This window comes from Neofelis nebulosa, chromosome 15 (assembly GCF_028018385.1).
Source record: "Neofelis nebulosa isolate mNeoNeb1 chromosome 15, mNeoNeb1.pri, whole genome shotgun sequence".
Classification (NCBI taxonomy): Eukaryota; Metazoa; Chordata; class Mammalia; order Carnivora; family Felidae; genus Neofelis; species Neofelis nebulosa.
Window position 1 is genome coordinate 2,548,974 of NC_080796.1, and position 19,583 is coordinate 2,568,556.

At 40.9% G+C, this 19,583-nt stretch overlaps 1 protein-coding gene across 1 annotated transcript in view; it reads right to left on the minus strand.

The window, feature by feature from the left end:
* LOC131496453 (ankyrin repeat domain-containing protein 26-like) overlaps positions 1-19,260 on the minus strand; it is a 90,258-nt gene extending 70,998 nt beyond the window's left edge. Inside the window, 5 exon segments of the mRNA XM_058702010.1 lie at positions 1,630-1,796; positions 7,977-8,038; positions 8,347-8,476; positions 15,690-15,762; positions 18,737-19,260. Coding sequence (XP_058557993.1) covers positions 1,630-1,796; positions 7,977-8,038; positions 8,347-8,476; positions 15,690-15,762; positions 18,737-18,819 — 515 coding nt within the window. The 5' untranslated portion in view covers positions 18,820-19,260.
* Positions 19,261-19,583: the final 323 nt, after the last annotated feature.

Consider the following 19,583-nt stretch of genomic DNA (forward strand, 5'->3'; position numbering starts at 1 on the left):
GGAGGGTCAGAGAGAGGAAGACACAGAATCTGAAACAGGTTCCAGGCTCTGAGCTGTCAGCACAGAGCCCAACGCGGGGCTTTAACTCTCGGACCGTGAGATCATGACCTGAGCCGAAGTCGGCCACTTAACCCACTGAGCCACCCAGGCGCCCCTAAATTCATTTTTTAAAATGGTCACATGCCCCATTACTTTATAGAAGTGAAACTTTACTTCCTTATTAATGAATTGATATTTAGCCTATCTCTGGGGCACCTAGGTGGCTCAGTCTGGTGAGCATCTGCCTGTTGATGTTGGTTCAGGTCATGATCTTGTAGTCGTGAGATCGAGCCCTGTGTTGGCCTCTGCACTGTTAACGTGGAGTCTGCTTGGGATTCTCTCTCTGTCCCTCTCTGTCTCTGCTCCCCCTCGATGCTTGGGCTCCCGAGTGTGCACATTCTCCGTCTGTCTCTCAAAATAAGTCAATAAACATTTAGACAATCTCCAAATGTTTGATATGGGAATGCTATAATAAATATCCTTCACATATACATGTAACATATTTATATAAGTAACCTTAATATATCTGTTCTATTTTGTATATGTAATAATATATAATAAATGCCCTTAGAGTGTGGTGTGTGTGTGTGTGTGTGTGTGTGTGTGTGTGTGTGTGTTTGCACGTGCAGGAGCATGTGCTTGCTTATAGAAGTCACGTATTTCAGAAGGACCCAGTCCTGGCAATGAAACCATTAGAATAAACGGATGACCTACCTGAAATATTTTTCTCACGTTATATTATTTATTTCTGACAGTGACAGAGACAGAACACAAGCAGGGGAGGGGCAGAGAAAGAGGGAGACACAGAATCTGAAGCAGGCTCCAGGCTCTGCTCTGTTAGCACAGAACGTGATGCAAGGCTCAAGCTCGTGAAGTGCAAGATAATGACCTGAGCCAAAGTTGGATGTTTACCTATCGGTGCCATCCAGGTGCCCGACATATTTGAAATTTTGAAATACACTGCTAAATCACCTTTCAGAAAGGAGTTACCAATTTCATCCAGCCACAGGGTCTAAGAAGGTCATTTTCCTCACATTTCCTAACTTGGGTTATTTTTTTTTTTAATTTTTTTTTCAACATTTTTTATTTATTTTTGGGACAGAGAGAGACAGAGCATGAACGGGGGAGGGGCAGAGAGAGAGGGAGACACAGAATCGGAAACAGGCTCCAGGCTCCGAGCCATCAGCCCAGAGCCTGACGCGGGGCTCGAACTCACAGACCGCGAGATCGTGACCTGGCTGAAGTCGGACGCTTAACCGACTGCGCCACCCAGGCGCCCCTTTTTTTTTTTAATTTTTTTTTTCAACATTTTTTATTTATTTTTGGGACAGAGAGAGACAGAGCATGAACGGCGGAGGGGCAGAGAGAGAGGGAGACACAGAATCGGAAACAGTAAAATAAAATATTATTACTATGACTGCAAAAATCACTATCTCACTGGTATTTACATTTTTCTCATTAGCACGTAGGATGAAATATCTCCACGAAAAATACAAAATTTGTTCATCATGAACATTAACTCAAACTAGGAAAGTTTGTTGCATAGGAAAATAACAATTACCTACTATTTAAATATTGCTATAGGCTTACCTATCAGAATCTTTATTTTCTGTAATAGGCAATTGATGGTTATCAGTTTTTCCATTCTGTCTTTGTGGAATTAATCCAGCAGCCGCAGCATCATGTATGTTTTCTGATACTTCTATGTCACTTCCTCTGTGCTTCTTTTTTTCTTCAACCTTTAATGGAACTTGATACTAAAGGTAATTGTTACTTTAGTCAATAAAAAGAAATTTTTTTCATTAACTTTATCAGTTGACACTTAGTTTGTCATAAATTCAATGGAGGAAAATATTTTGTGTTTACTTTATCATTACAAGTAATTGTAATTTTTATAAACTCGGCTTCATTTCTGATGGAATTTAAAAAAAGCAGAAGTTACCAAAATTTCTAAAAGGGCTTTCTTAATTTTGTACTCTTATTCATATCCACACGTTGCTACTGAGAATTCCCCACCCACCCCCACCCACCCCATCTGACCAAAAGATACAAAGAAATAAAAAGACAAGAGACAAAATTTGTCCTTTTCTATCCTTACCACCTGGGTTTAACACAACAGCCAGATTTAAAACATGTGACATGGAGGTGCTCCTGTAACAATACCAGGAAGCTTTCCCCTTTCTGCATGGAGCTATTCTTTCCCTGAATGCCTTTTACAATTCTTTTTCTTTTGGAACTTAAGGTTCTCAAAAAAAGTGACAGTGTCCCCTAAATTTATGAACCAAAGTTTGCCACAACACAAAAGGAACAAAGTGAAATGGACGTTAGGGTGGAATTCTGTGAAATTAGTAATGCTCTCCAAATCTCACATTCAATAACCATAAAACTTTATAGGGAGAGGGTATAAAAGTAATGATCACCTTTAATCCCATTTGCTACTGATAATGCGAGTAAAACTCAAAAAAGTTAAACGATTTGTCCCAAGTTCCTAAAGTGTCATTAGCTAGCATTTTATGGCACCAAAAGAGACGATATAATTCTTGAATGCTGAATCAGAGAAATGACCACAAATTCATTAAATTAGTCAGATGCATGAAAAGTGTGACTTTGGCACAGTAAATTAATACCTTGATAAGGGACAAGGAGATTAGCTACTTATTCTTTTTAAAGGAGGGTATCTCTAGGTTTTGTCTAAATAGACAAAGTCCACACATCTCAAAACTCAGTTTTCTCCCTTAGAGTTAAATACTGAAGGTTTGCTGAAGGTTTATGCTACCTACATGGTAAAAATCATACAGGCCAAAAGGTATCATACGCTATTGAACATAAAGTGAAGGTTTGACTCAACAGAAACATCTGAGAATGAGATTAAAAAATGTGAAAAAAGGGGTGATAACACAAATCGCTGTTATTAAGCCTATCTCAAAGGGGTCATGTTGAAATTCTAAGTTCCAAGATTTTGAGTAAAGCAGACAAGACTGCCTATATTTGTGGGCAATAAGCTTAGGAATTCCCTGAGCCTGCACTGATGGGTTAACCAGGCATAGAAAATTACAAAGCCATAGGATGCTCACACCCAAGTTTGGGTAAACAATATTAGGTATCTAGGTATAGAGAGGGCGGGGCAAAGTCTCCAAGACCAAGGTGTGAGAGGTAAACAAGATTAGATATTCAGGAGGACACACTCCCCAATTTAGTACTATGGCAGAAAGCTGCTTTCACAGGAAGGAAGGACCAAATGAGGTAAACAGGTAAGTAGGGCTATAGGCTGTAGGCTGCAGGGTGAAGATGCCCAGAGGGGAGCTAATTAGCAAAAGAAAGGTGCCTTGTGGATCCTGAGGTAGCATCTGTCTTCTCCCCTAGACTAGCTAAGATAAACAGAGAAGCTGCCTCAGGTCAGCTGTTAACAACCATCTACCAGGCACCAGGATTTTGTTTTATATTGACCCTAACACCTAACACCCTATATCTTGAAACCCCCTTTCCCTCATGCCCATGAGTTCATGTTCACAGATTGATTTTCTCTTTGTGCACGTCCATCACCATGTTTGGAAGCCTTCTGATCCTATTAAAAACAGAGCAAGGACCCTTAATCCGGGCTCGTGTGTGCTCTGGGACATTAGCTGTCTCTCCCATTGTAATCCTGCATCCCACTGCTGTCTTGCTAGACAAGCAAGAACCCTAGACCCAGAGTCTACAGACACATACTGAAGCAATACATAGATTGCTTTAGCTGGGAATGTGTTTGTATTCCTTCTCTTAGTTATTGCTTCTTTCTCATTTTATTGTTTATGGAAAGGCAATTTATATTTAAGCCAATATATTAAAAAAAACAACAACCTGGAGATAATTATGTTTTTTAAGCAGTTTCTTTATGGTTATTCTGGTTCGTGAGGTCACATGGTACTTATATAGCTAAGTTAATTTCCCAGTTCTTATACTACTTGGAAGACTGACACAGAAACTTTAAGGTAAGCAAATCACAAGAATGTTTCCCTGAACTCCTATTTGTTAGATAGCAGAAATAATCTATTTCCAGACACAATTACTTATTTAGACAATTCCATTGTATGCACACTCTTGTTCTCTTGAGTGGAAAATCAGAATCGATCAGATAATTGCTAAAGAGAAAAAAAAAAAAAACAAGAGTAACAGCAAGGCGGACCTCCTTCTCTTTTGGAGGTTGAACTTTCTCTCTTTCCAAAGACAGGAACTCTACTTGAGACATGCCTATCTCATTCTTAAACCTTTGCATATCTTGATGTGATTCTTCACTTAGATGTACTTCAGATGCTGGAAAACTAGATGCTGAAAAAGAACTCACAATTTCTAATTCAGAATCAGTACTTTTACAGTTATGATTACTGTCATTCTCTGCATATAATGGCTTCTGGAAAAAAGTCTTGTACTGGTTTTGTTTTCTCGTGTTTGTGACATCACAAATATCATGCTTTTTTGTCTGAACCATGTGCTTCATCACATCGCAGCAGGCAAGCCACAAATGAAAAAGGCTCTCTGAATCACTAGACTGAGGTCTAATTTACAATCGGTGGTATTTTGGTCCATATTTTTTGCCATTTGCATGTCAAACTCTCTTGGCCTTCTTTCACTTTAAATGTAACTAGTGGGTTCCTTGCTTTTTTATTTTCTATATCATTTTAAAAATCCTCATTGTTGTTAAAAAGGTGCTCAATGTCTGGTTTGTTCTCATTTCCATAGTCTGATTTACTTACTTTCTTTCTTTCTTTTATTTGAAATTTATTGTCAAATTGGTTTCCATATAACACCCAGTGTTCATCCCAACAGGTGCCCTCCTCAATGCCCATCACCCAGCCTCCCCTCCTTCCCATCCCCCATCAATCCTCAATTTATTCTCAGTTTGTAAGAGTCTCTTATGGTTTGGCTCTCTCCCTCTTTAAGGTTGTTTTTTTTTTTTCACTTCCCCTCCCCCATGGTCTTCTGTTAAGTTTCTCAGGATCCACAAAAGAGTGAAAACGTATGGTATCTATCTTTCTCTGTATGACTTATTTCACCTAGCATCACACTCTCCAGTTCCATCCATGTTGCTACAAAAGGCCATATTTCATTCTTTCTCATGGCCAAGTAGTATTCCATTGTGTATATAAAGCACAATTTCTTTATCCATTCGTCGGGTGATGGACATTTAGACTCTTTCCATAAATTTGGTGATTGTTGAAAGTGCTGCTATAAACATTGGGGTACAAGTGCCCCTACGCATCAGCACTCCTGTATCCCTTGGGTAAATTCCTAGCAGTGCTATTGCTGGGTCATAGGTTAGGTCTATTTTTCATTTGTTGAGGAACCTTCACACTGTTTTCCAGAGTGGCTGCACCAGTTTGCATTCCCACCAACAATGCAAGAGGGTTCTTGTTTCTCCACATCCTCCCCAGCATCCATAGTCTCCTGATTTGATCATTTAGCCACTCTTGACTGGTGTGAGGTGGTATCTCAGTGTGGTTTTGATTTATATGTCCCGGATGATTTGCTTTCATTTAAAGAAAGCTTAGAAGAGGGGCGCCTGGGTGGCGCAGTCGGTTAAGCGTCCGACTTCAGCCAGGTCACGATCTCGCGGTCCGTGAGTTCGAGCCCCGCGTCAAGCTCTGGGCTGATGGCTCGGAGCCTGGAGCCTGTTTCCGATTCTGTGTCTCCCTCTCTCTCTGACCCTCCCCTGTTCATGCTCTGTCTCTCTCTGTCCCTCTCTGTCCCAAAAATAAATTAAAAAAAAAAAAAAAGAAAAAAGAAAGCTTAGAAGATGACTGGAAAGCATATTCTGGGGACGCAGAGTATGAATGAGAGAGAATGACATTTTCAAGACTAGGCTCTTTTTGTTCAGGAAATGCCTGAAATACTACCGAGACAGACACTCCAAATGCATCTTATTCCTCACAATCAAGTACAGTATTTGTCCAATTCGAAGGTATTTCCTTTCAGTTGGATCCTCCTTAGAGTGACCCCGTGGTGGTTCTTCTTCAAGATGAGTAGGAATGCTGTATTGTTAACAAATTTCACCAAACTTCAGCTTTCACTCACTGGTGATGAGTTTTAAGCTATTTTTCCAGTCTAATTTGCCTCATTTGATCCACATTTCCTCAAAGTTTTGCATAGAAGCATGTCTTAAATATAGACATATATCATGCTCCCTATCACATTCCTTATTCATTTCTGGTCCTTGAGTCATTCTCTGCAGTTGCAAAAACGGATGGTAATTTCCTTGTTTTGATTTTCACATGTCTTTTCTGCCAGGATACATGTTTGTAAAAACACCTTGTCCTTAAGTAATCAAGTACGGACAAAGAAAAATGAGAAAATAATTACAATTGTACTGTTAACTTTCTTCATCTATGTTTAGCTGTTCCCAAGTCACTGGATTGTAACTTCCTGTAAGAAGTGAAAACTAACTTGCCTTAGCCTAAGACAGAAGAAAAATATGAACTCATAAACTTAAGCTTGTCAGTTTTTGGAACTAAACAATTCATTACGTGTTAAATCAACCAAAAAATAAGTTAGATGATTTTTACTGTTACAAATCTTAAAAACTATTTAGCTTACCATCCCTTATAACGAGCACTAAAGTGTATTTGAGTGCTTTTTAAAGATTAATAGCTAGAGAATTAGAAAACTTTAAATTATTAGCAGCCAAATCAATATCAAAGAGAAAGAAATATGCTGGCAGTGTGAATCAGCTTAAGATTCTCTCTCTCACCCTGCCCTCACTTACCCACGTGCTCTGTCCTCACTCTCTCTCTCAAAAGTAAAAATTAATAGAAAAAGAAACCATAAGCAACAGAAAATACATTTACATGATGGTACTCTATTTATTGAAAAAATTTGTGTGTAAGTTGATTCCCACAGTACAAACCCACATGGTTCAAGGGTCAACTGTATACCTATATGATGTCTCCTCTAAGAGATTACCAGAACTTAACATAGTGTCAAATTAGAAAATCAAAAACCCATTCCTACTTTCCCATTCTTTTCTGGACCCTACGACCATTTTATTGGCCTTCAGACATCTTCACATTTAAAACAAATATTCTTGGGGGGTCTGGGTGACTTAGTCGATTAGGTGCCCAACTTTGGCTCAGCACATGTTCTCACGGTTCATGAGTTCAAGTCCTGCATTGGGCTCTTTGCTCTCAGTGCAGAGCCTACTTCGGATCTTCTGTCCCCCCACCCCACTCTCAACAATAAACAAACATTCACCAAACAAAGTATCCTCAATATTTAGTAAGTCACTAAAAGCCACTGTGATCATTTTGTCTTCTATTTCTATACCACCCTTTACAGGTTACAAAACGTTGCCACATTTGTTCATTACGCATAACCAAGAGGTGGGTATTGGTGCCATTTTTAGGAAGGAGGTCATTGACCTTGAGGCAAGTTTTTCCAAGATCCCACAGCTAGGAAGTGACGGAACCAAGATGCTACCATGTCTTTGATTTCAAATACAGTGCTTGTAGCATTATGCATCAGCAGCCTGGGCCTAAGAGATCAGGACTTTTTTACCTCCTTCCCTAGTTGTCATCTTAGAACAGGTCATCATTACTTTACTTATATCACTACAAGTATGACTGCGATGTTATTTTAATCATTCAAAAGTCAAAGTCAAAGCATCTCTTGGATGTTTTAACATCGCTCCATGACTATACTTAAAAATAAGCAGAAGAGGGCGCCTGGGTGGCGCAGTCGGTTAAGCGTCCGACTTCAGCCAGGTCACGATCTCGCGGTCCGTGAGTTCGAGCCCCGCGTCAGGCTCTGGGCTGATGGCTCGGAGCCTGGAGCCTGTTTCCGATTCTGTGTCTCCCTCTCTCTCTGCCCCTCCCCCGTTCATGCTCTGTCTCTCTCTGTCTCAAAAATAAATAAAAAACGTTGAAAAAAAAAAATTAAAAAAAAAAAAAATAAGCAGAAGAAAGTACCTCAGGAAGAGAAGGTGATTCTACATCTTCCTCTTCTCCTAATTCTAATGCTGACATGATATCTACAGAATAGGGTCACAGATAAATTAATGAAAACATGTGTTACTATGAATTATAAACACATACACAAGTCTATCTCCATTCATGAATATTTCAATAAAATAAAAGGAATAGCAGAAAAGATGTTCAGGGGGTTCAAGATTTTCTGGAAGTAAAAGGGGGTAGTACTTGGGATACTTCTAAAGAAAGATAGCAACAGAAAAATACCTTCACTAAAAAAGGATAATATATTTGGAACTACATACTTTCATATTTTTTTCAACTAGAATTTAATCATAGGAAAACAACTCACAGAGATTCACTAGCTTACCACTTCTGTCATTTTTATGCACTCCACCAGCAGAAGTCAAACTGCCATTAACTGTTTGCTCTGGTGGCACATTTTCAATAATACCAACACCATCTTCCTTTGCTTCCGTTGCTGACTTTGCTGTTCCTTCCTAGAAAAACAGCACAAAACAAAAACCCAACTTCAGAAAAATATCACATTAATTCATTTGGTCACACACTCACCCACTCAGAAAGACAGGCACATCCTGTATCTGTCAAGTAATAGCCACGATCCGGGGCAGAGCTGGAAACAGAAATAAAACAAGGAGTCTGTTCTATATGCTAGTAGCGGTAGAGATGCATGAAAACAGGTAAGGACAGAAAAATACCATCCACTAGTTCTGCAAGGGAAGTGAATAACGTACAGTGAAGGCACAAAGGAGGAAACACTTACATTTGGGAAGCTCAGCAAACACTGGGAAGATAGGGCTGTATCTTAAAAGACACACAAAGTGCACAGGGAGGGTGTGAAGGGCATTCTAGAAGGAGCAAAAGGATCAAGTATGAAATAACATAGTAAGTGAAAACACCTATGCGATATGGCAAAACTGGAACAGAGTTCTTGGCAATGGGATAGATAGAGATTACTGGAACATGAGGACGAAACAAAAAAAAAAGGGGGGGAGCAGTGTTATGCTAGAACATGAATTTTCTCCTTCAGATAATGGGGATCCATTGAATAAGCAGAAGAATGACACTGTCACAAGTATATTTTAGAAAGGTCACTCTGGAAGCAATGTAGGAGGAATGTCAAGGAAGCAAAACCAGAAGAGTACTGCAAAATTATAGGTGAGAGACTGAATTACAGGACTAACATATGAAAAATGGTAAGCAGGTACAAACTATCGAATGTGGTGAGTGACAGCATGCGGTCATTTCAGGGAAGTTCGGAGTCCAGGACTTTTCCTGTTTCAGGGATGCTATTTATCAGACTAGGGAACACAAATGACAGAGCAGATTACAAAGAGTCAGGAAAGAGGAAAGGGAAAGCATCAGAAACAATGTCTTTAAACTAGGGCGTATTAAATTTAAAGTACCCAGGGGACGTAGGAAGAACATGTTAGGGCCGCCTGAATGCCTCAGTCAGTTAGCACCTGACTCTTGATTTTGGCTCCGGGCATGATCTCACAGTTCATGGGTTCAAGCCCCCCATCTGGTTCTGCGCTGACAGTGCAGGGTCTGCTTGGGATTTTCTCTCTCTCCCTCTGTCTCTCTGCCCCTCCCCACTGGTGCTCTCTCTGTCTCTCTCTCCAATTAATAAATGAATAAACTTTAAGAAAAGAAAAAGACAGAAAATTCAGATCAATACAGTCCAAGTAAGAAAAAAGCCCATCATAAATATCTATAAAACATATTAAACTGATATAATGCAAACCTACACAGAACTCTGAAGTTGTGAAAAGGAAAGTAAAAGGAGGCGGGAGGAGTTAAGATGGCAGAGGAGGGGGATCAGAATTTCCCTTGTCCCTCAAACACAGCAGTATTGAGGTCACAACACTCGGAATACCAGGAGTACAGGCTGCAGAGGGACAGAAAAATCTCCACAGGTGCAAACAGACAGCTTGGCGGGAGGACAGAAGGGTGTGTATGCGAATTGGGAGACATAAAATGGGCAGCACAGGCATGGAGTGGGGGAAGCCCTTTGGTGGAGAAACCAAAGGAAGATAGAGAGAGGGGCTGCGGGAAGTGCATTTGGATATGAGAAAGCCTGTCTGGACCACAGACCAAGGAGAGGTCCAGAGAGCCAGTTTCTACTTTGGAAAACAGCCTTAGAGGCTAAAAAACAGGATTTTCAAGGTTGCCAGACTTTCTCTAGAAAAGAGCTACCACCTCCCATGCCTGGTGGGGAGGGAGCCGCCCCTAGGCTTGGTAGCAATCTCAGGGCTACCCTGGGAGAGAACACCTTGAGTATGGTGGAAAGGGGAGGTATTGCCCTGCCCAAGGGAAAAAGACCCTGCAGGCACGAGCCAGAGGCCCTCTGTCCACTGCACAGAGTGGCGCTACTCCAGAACCAGGTCCGAGCAAAGCGGGATCCTACAGGGTTTTGAATCCCAACTCAGTGCTCAGGGAGCACAGGAGACTGTGCAGCAAGGCAAGCCGGCCCCCCAGGCTATTCCGTGAGGACGGCCTGAACAGTGAGTTTTGAGACACCTCGTGTGGGCAGGAGAGATTGGGGTGTCGCCATTTCTCTCCCCATGACCTACATCGTGGGGCTTCAGGGAACGGACAGTGAGCCTCAGTGGAGGCAGGCCCATTACACCAAACCCTGCCTCTCTGTGCCTGGTAACTGCTTCTCTATGGGAGTGACACTGACACTGATGGGACCAGACAGCCCCTCCCCTACACCAGCACAGCCACCAGTCCCAGGCACCAACAGACAACTCTCCTCTGGTTTCGTATCTGAGTTTGTTTGTTTTCATTTGAATTATTGTTCTTTTCATCTTTTCTTTTTTAATGTTTATTTCTGTATTTTGAGAGAGAGAGTGAGTGATCAAGCAGGAGAGGTACAGAGAGAGGGAGAGAGAGACAGAATCCGAGCAGGATCCATGCTCTCACTGCAGAGGCTGGTGGGGGTATCGAACCCACCAACAGCGACAACATGACCTGAGCCAAATTCAAGAGTCGGACACTTCATCAAATGAGCCGCCCAGGCGCCCATCTTTTCTTTCCTTTTCTGTCCCTTTCTCCTCTTTTTCCCTTTTTTGTCTTTCTACTCTCCTCTTTCCTCTTCTCCCGTTGGAATCAGCCTAGTAGTCTCGAGTTGATTTTCAGTCAAAGCTAATTATATATATATATTTTTTTCTCTTTGTTCCTCTGTTCTGATTGTTTGTTTGTTTGATCGGGCATTTTCTCCATACCTTTCCAGATCTCCTTCTTCCTTTTCCTCCTTCTCTTTCTGCATGAAGCCCTAGAGCTCCTTTGAGTCACTGCCTGGTCTTTTTTTCCACTCCTGTCATTTCTCGCTTTGTTTGGGCTAAGGATTCTTCACCACCCTCTTCTCCTTTTTCCCAAGATTACATCAACAAACAAATCAAAGCACACTGGGTGGAAGGCCCAAACTACCACTCCAAGTAGTGTGAGAAGCAAGCAAAGGTGCACCAAAAGAGTGCACACAACACACTCCAAAAACACTCGTTCGACCGCCAGGCCCTGGACAGTGTATGACCCCTTTTTATTATAGTAGTACTCACAGGTGTGGGACACAGAACAAGCTATTACAACACATAAAGGACAAGAAACTAGCCAAAACGACAAAACGGAAGAATTCTCCTCAAAAACAATTCCAGGAAGAAAGGACAGCCAGAGAAGGGCTCAAAAGAGACAGAAACAATATATCTGATCAAGTTTTTGGAACTGTCACGTTGAATGCTGAAAACGAAATGTTGTCAAGGAGATACAAAATAAACGGGATGCAGTGACAGCAAGGATGGGAGAAGCAGAAGAGAGAATCGGTGAAACAGAAGATACAATTGTGGACAAAGATGAAGCAGAGAAAGAAAGAAAGGAAATTACTAGACCACGAGGCAGGTACTAGAGATCTAATTGACTCGGTGAGATGAAATAACAGCCACATCATAGGGGTCCCAGAAGAAGAAGAGTGAGAGAAAGGGGCAAAGGTTTATTTGAACAACTTGTAGCTGAGAGCTTCCCTCATCTGGGGAAGGAAACAGGCATCCAAGTCCTGGCGGCACAGAGAATTCCCTTCCAAATCAACAAAACCCGGTCAACACCATGACATGTCATAGCGAAACTGGAAAAATACAAAGATCAAGAGAGAATTCTGAAAGCAGCTAGGGACAAACGGGGCTTAATCTGCAAGGGAAGACACATAAGGGTAGCAGCAGACCTGTCCAATGAAACTTGGCAGGGCAGAAGGGAGGGGTAGGAAACAGTCAATGTGTTGAACGGGAACATATGCAGCGAAGAACGCTTTCCCCAGCAAGGCTGTCATATGAATAGAAAGAGAGAGAAAGGCTTCCCCAGACAAACAACACCTCATGGAGTTCATGACCACTAAACCAGCCCTGCAGGAGATCCTAAGGGGCGACTCTGTGAGTGGAAAGCAGCAGAGACGACAAAGGACCAGAGGCCTCACCAAAAGCATGAAACCTTCAGATAACACAATGACACGAAATCCATATCTTTCACTAATCACTCTGAATGTCAATGGACTCAATGCCCCAATCAAAAGACACAGGGAATCAGAATGGATAAGACACAAAACAAAACCAAAGAATAAGATCCATCTATATGCTGTCAACAAGACACTGATTTTAGACCCCAGGACACCTCCAGATTCAAAGTGAAGGTGTGGGGAACAACCTATCATGCTACTAGAAGTCAAAAGAAAGCTGGAGTCGCCATACTTCCACCAGACAGACTAGATTTTAAACCAAAGACGGTAGTAACAGATTCAGAAGGGCGTTTTATCATAATTAAGGGGTCTATCCATCAAGAGGACCTAACAATTGCAAACGTTTATGCCCCCAAAGTGAAACGCCCACATATATGAATCGATGAATCACAAACATGAATAAATGTATACATACAAATACCATGATTGTAGACGACTTTAAGACTCCACGCATGGCAATAGGCGGATCGTCAAGGCAGAATATCAGTAAGGAAACACAGATCCTATGTGTCACTGGACCAGATGTATTCAGATATACATACATATATATTGGCCTTAAGATATACATTTACATACACGGATATCAACACCGATATATTGAGATCTTTTCATCCAACAGCAGTAGAATGCACATTCTTCTTTTTTTTTTTTTAATTTTTTTTTCAACGTTTTTTATTTATTTTTGGGACAGAGAGAGACAGAGCATGAACGGGGGAGGGGCAGAGAGAGAGGGAGACACAGAATCGGAAACAGGCTCCAGGCTCCGAGCCATCAGCCCAGAGCCTGACGCGGGGCTCGAACTCATGGACCGCGAGATCGTGACCTGGCTGAAGTCGGACGCTTAACCGACTGCGCCATCCAGGCGCCCCAGAATGCACATTCTTCTTAAGTGCACATAGAACATTCTCCAGTATAAGTGACATCCTGGGTCACAAAACAGCCCTCCACAAATATAAAAGGACTGAGATCGTACCTTGCATATTTTCAGATCACAACAACGAGCACTTGCTCATTCTTTCTCTCTCGCCCTCCCTTTCCAAGAGAAATACAAACATTACAAAAACATTTAGCTCACCTTCTTTCAAGAAAGAGAAGAAAAGAATAAACCTTGTGGGGCAATGAGTCATGGATGAAAACCACACACAGAGAGAATTCCATAACCAATATGTTGACAACAGAGTTGACAGAAAGTGATGTACTAAGAGAACAGACACTAAAGAAATGTTTTCTGCAAGGAAATATTAGGGTAGGGGTAAACCATTAAAAAAGAGCATGGTGGGGGGGGGGGACACGTCGGTGGCTCAGTCAGTTCAGCTTCCAACTTCAGCTCATGAGTCATGATCTCACGGTTTGTGGGTGTGAGACCTTCATTGAGCTCTGTGTTGACAGCTCGGAGCCTGGAGCCTGCTTTGGATTCTGTGTCTCCCTCTGTCTCTGCCCCTACCCCACTTGCTCTCTCTCTCTCTCTCTCCCCAATATAAATAAACTTTTAAAAAATAAAAATTACATTAAAAAGTATGGGGGGATAAGAGGAAAAAAGGAAACAATAGAAGACACGACCAATCAATCAAGCATGAGCTTAAGACAAGGAAGAAAAGGAGAAATGTGAGTAAAATAAGGTAAGTGGAAACAACATACATTTTTCAGCAGGTACATAAGTAGGATTGGGAATATACTATGAACAATAGACTCTTTGAAAGCTTTTCAAGGTATATATATATATAATCTATACGTAAAACAGAGGCTTTGATTCACAGTATATCCCTAATAATACTGACTTTTATCACTCTACAGTTATCTGGTTATAAATACTTTAATATTTAAGTTCTGTCATTATAAAATAAATTGTTCAATTACTGGTATCTATTGCTTCCTAAAAGCTATAAATTATTACTAGACTAATGAAAAAACAGAAAAAGAAAGGTTTCTAACACATCAACTGTCACTATGGAGAAAGAATTGGGAATGAGAATTCTAGAAAGAAATGTGAACCTTCAAAAGATGTATGTAATGGGACACAGATGGGGTTAAAAAAAAACAAAGGCTGAGGAATTTTTATTTGCAATTCTAAGCTCACAATGGGAGGATACTAAAAATATACGGTAATCTTCTTTCGTATGTAACTCCTGATTTCCTCAATAGAATTCATTTGCGTTTATACGTATGAAACACCAAAACGGAATATAAACTGACCTTACTTTTTAAATTCACATATCTAATTGTGACATATCATGCGTATTTCATTACTTTTCAAATTCCATTCTACGGAATTCCATTTCCCTACTCCTTTATTCACATTCAACAACTATGACATTGCTTCTTACAAGCAAGACTTCATTCTAGGAGCTCCAGGAGTCAAACAAGTGTGTTTCCTAACCTCCAGTAGCTTATAATGATTTAGGGGCTTTGAAATGAATATTTAACTAAATATCAGGTGTCTGAAACTTAAATTTTAGAATCTGACACAACGATTAGGAGGAGATATTTTTAAAAGCTAGAATATCAAAGATTTCTGAAATTAGAAATTTGACAACTTGGCTAAGAAGAGCCTCTGCTCATAGAGCTACTCTTCTCAGCAAAATACGTATTCTTCAGGGAGATGCACAATTTTAACTTACTCTTCATGGAGTTATTTCAAAAATACAGGGAAACACCTTTGTAAGGTAAATGTTGAGAAATAATGTAAACATCTAAGTTTTTACATTTTCTAATATTATTTTAGTCTAAATGTAGAACAAAGGATACAGACAAAGGAAAATCCTGTATCTCTCTCTCAAAATAAAAATTGCCCGGGGCAGGGGCAACCTACAATAGATAATTAGATCCAATAAGATTTCATTAGGCTTCAGTATTATCAGTCATGTTAGTATCACAGTAAGAATCCTTATCCTTAACCAAATGTCATATTTCCTCCATTATGGGAAAGCTTTTCCCAATATAATTTGACAGTCATTATATATTTTCCAGCCCATTCTTTTCTCAGCCTCCACCTCTAGGAATTACCAAAGTAAAACAAAACAAAACAAAAAATTCAACGTGTCATGTATCTGTCAAGGGGTTTGTTCTTGCTAAATTTCCATTACACACATAAAATGATGATGCACAGGCTACTCTTAAATTTTCAGAGTAAATAAGGGAGAAAACTAAATTCAGAGCAGGAAAGTGAGTTTCACAGGAGGGTACTTTACCTTGGTACCGAAATCTAAGTCTTGGCTAGCTGATGTAGGCCATGAATCATCAGGACCAGGTTTGTCAGAAAGCCTTTAGAGCAAAAATATACAACAAAAACATGTTCATTTTTTTAAAAACGAAATTTTCAAAAATTATGGGAAAGGTCAGCTATCTGTTTATTCAACGAAGTTTCTTGTTATAATTAGAAGTTGGCCTCTGTTTTTTCTACTAAGTTTTATTTTAATTCCAGTAATAGTAACATCCAGTATTATATTAGTTTAAGTTGTACAATACAGCGATTCATCAACTCCATACTCACCCCGTGCTCATCATGACAAGGACACTCACTCCATCATCCCCATCACATCCTTCACCCCGCCCACCACTCACCTCCTCTCTGGGAACCATCTGTTTGTTCTCGGCAGTTAAGAGCCTGTTTCTTGGTTTGTGCCCCCCTTTTTTCTCCCTTTGCTCATTCGTTGTTTCTTAAGTGCTACATGAGTAAAATCATATGGTATTTGTCTTTCCCTGACTTTGCTTAACATACTACTCTCAGGCTCCATCCAGGTGATTTCAAAAGGCAAGATTTCATCGTTTTATGGTTGAGTAATATTCCAGTGTGTGTGTGTGTGTGTGTGTGTGTGTGTGTGTGTGTGTGTGTGTATGGATATACATATACACACACGCACATACATATAGGACTTCTTTTTCGTTCACTCATTTGTCAATGGACCCTTGTGCTGGCTATTGGAAATAATGCTGCAATAAACACAGGGGTGCGTGTGTCCCGTGGAATTCGTGTTTTTGTATTCTCTTGGGTAGTATCCAGTAGTGCAATTACTGGATCATAGGAGAGTTCTGTTTTTAATTTTTTGAGGAACCTCCATACTGTTTTCCACAGGGGCCGCACCCATTTGCATTTCCACCAACGGTGCAAGAGGTTTCCTTTGTCTCCACATCCTCGCGAACACTAGCTTCTTGTGTCTTGGAGTGTAGCCATTCTGACAGGTGTGACGTGGTATCTCGTTGTAGTTTGGGGAGCATCTTTTCATGTGTCTGTTGACCATCTGTATGTTGTCTTTGGAAAAGGGTCTGGTTATGTGTACTGCTCATTTGTAAACTGGGCTTTTTTGGAGGGGGGTGATGTTGACATGTGTCAAGTTTTTAGACATTGTGGATACTAACCCTTTACTGGATTTGCCAAATATTTCCAAATTTGTTCTCCCATTCCAGAGGTTGCCTTTCAGTTTTGACGGTTTCCTTCCCTGTGCAAAAGCTTCGTAGGTTGGTATAGTCCCCATACTTTATTCTTGCTTTATTTCCCTTGGCTCAAGAGGCATAACTAGTAAAATGTTGCTACAGCCAAAGTCAGAGAAATGACGGCCTGCGCTCTATTCAAGGATTTTTTATGGTTTCAGGTCTCACACTTAGGTCTTTAATTCATTTTGAGTTTATTTGTGTGTATGGTAAAGAAATTGGTCCAGGTTCATTCTTTGGCATGTGACCTGTCCAGTTTTTCCAACACCATTTGGTGAAGAGACTGCCTTTTCCCCGCTGGATAGTCTTTCCTGTTTGTGGAAGATTAACTGACCATGCACTTGTGGATTTATTTCTAGGTTTTCGGTTCTATTCCATTGAGCTATGTGGCTATTTTGTACGCCAGTACCCACCATACTGTTAGGATTACTACAGCTTTGGAATAAAATTGAAAGCTGAGATTGCGATACCTCCAGTTTTCCTCTTTTGCAATATTGCTTTGGCCATTCAAGGTCTTTTGTGGTTCTATACAATGTATAGGATTGTTTGTCTAGCTCTGTGGCAAATGCTGTTGGTATGTTGACAGGGATTGCATTACATCTGTAGATTGCTTTTGGGAAAAATATGTATTCTTCCCATCTATGAGCATTGGATATCTTTCTCATTCTTTCCGTCACCTTCAATTTCTTTCATCTGTGTTTTACGGTTTCCAGAGTACAGGTCTTTCAAAATTTGCACCCTGTTTTAAGAAAGCTTCCAGTTCTCTATTTTGCCTCCACCTCTCCTAACCTGTGAAATCTCCAGGAAAGACCCAGTCTGAGTTTCCATAACCAAGGGTGACAGGCAGGGAATTCTCTGAAATGGTTGAAAATTAAATCTATAAACGTTACCACAATGACGTCTCACCTCACATCTGTCAGATTGGCTCAGTTTCACCATACAGGAAACAACAAGGGTTGCTCAGGGTGTGGAGAAAAAACAACCCTTGCGCACTGGTCGAGATGTAAATTGGTATCGCCACAGTGAAAGCCAGTACGGAGGGGCTTCAACAAATTAAAAATACAAATACCATAGGATCCAGTAATTCCACTACTGGGTATTTCGTTACCCAAGGGAAATGGAATGCTAATTTGAAAAGATATATGCACCCCTATCTTTATTATAGCATTATTTACAATAGACAAGATATGGAAGCAACCCAATTGTCCATCAATACATGAACAGACCACGCACAGACACACCCATACACACACACACACACACACACACACACACACACACACACTGGAATATTACACAGCTATAAAACAGAATGAGATCTTGCCATCTGCAACATCATGGATATACCTAGACGGTATGAGGCTAAGTGAAATAAGTCAGAGAAAGACAAATCCTATGATTTCACTTCTATGTAGAATCTAAAAAAGGGAACAAATGAGCAAATAGAGAAAAAGCAGAAACAGACCCATAAATGCAGAGAATTGGCTGTTGCCAGAAGAGAGGGCTGGTGGGGGGTTGGACAAAGTGGGTGAAGGGGAGAGGGAAGTTCAGGATTCCAGTTATAGAATGAATAAATCACAAGGCTCAAAGGTACAGCATAGGGAATCTAGTCAGTGGTATCGTAATAGCATCGTACATTAACAGATGGGAGCTACGCTTATGGCGAGCATCGTGGAACATCCAGAGTTGTTGCATCACATATTACATTGTGTGTCAGGTAGACCTCCGTTTAAGTAAATATACCAAAGTTAATGTTTCTATGATATGAGTGGAAGTACTAACTAGAGATTAAAAGACAAAAACTTACCAAGGCCAACTCTTTTCCTCCACTGGTCTTGCCTTATTTAGGTCCATAATAACTAGCAAGACCTTCCAAGCCTTCAGGGGCATTCAGCTACCCAAGGAGAGAGACTGCGAACAAAATGGTCCTGGTAGTTGTGCCTCTATTTCTCTATATGCTGCCTGAATATTTTCTTCCCGATGAGCTCCCACTCCTACATCACTCTTCGACACGGTTCAGTGGCATTCTCCAACCTTTCAATCTTTAGCCTATGAAGGCACACACTCCTACAACAAGGATGGGCTCAAATGACCGAGGGTAGGAGCCATGTCCTGCTCCTGGAAAACAAGCTAATTGGGAGTCTCAGTCATCCGCACAGTCACCTCAACATAGGCATGTTATCACCTATCCAGATGAAGCTCCCTTACTGGTTTGACAAGTCAGTCCTACCCCTGCCCAGCCCTACAGGTACATGGGAAAGGCATCACAGATTTAGGAAAAGAGGTGGAGTGAGGAGACAGCTTGCCTTGGGCCATACATCTCTGTTGTTCAGAATCTCCACCACCCACCCCCAATTCCTTGAGAGGATCTAAGCCATCCTCCCTAAGTTGGGGTGGAAGTCGATGATATCATACTTCTATTTGCTGTAAACAGACTGTCCCAGCAGCGCAAATGATTTTTAATCTCTCTCATCAGAAAATCTGAGGTATGCTCACACCTTCAATGAAACCAACACACACAGGAGCAGAAACCTGGTCAGGACCCTCTTGAACTCTCTATTTGAATATGCCTTTCTAAACAACTCCCCGAATCCTGGGTCCTTCATTTCTGTCATTTACCTATATCTCACTGGGCAAAAACCCCCATATTCTGA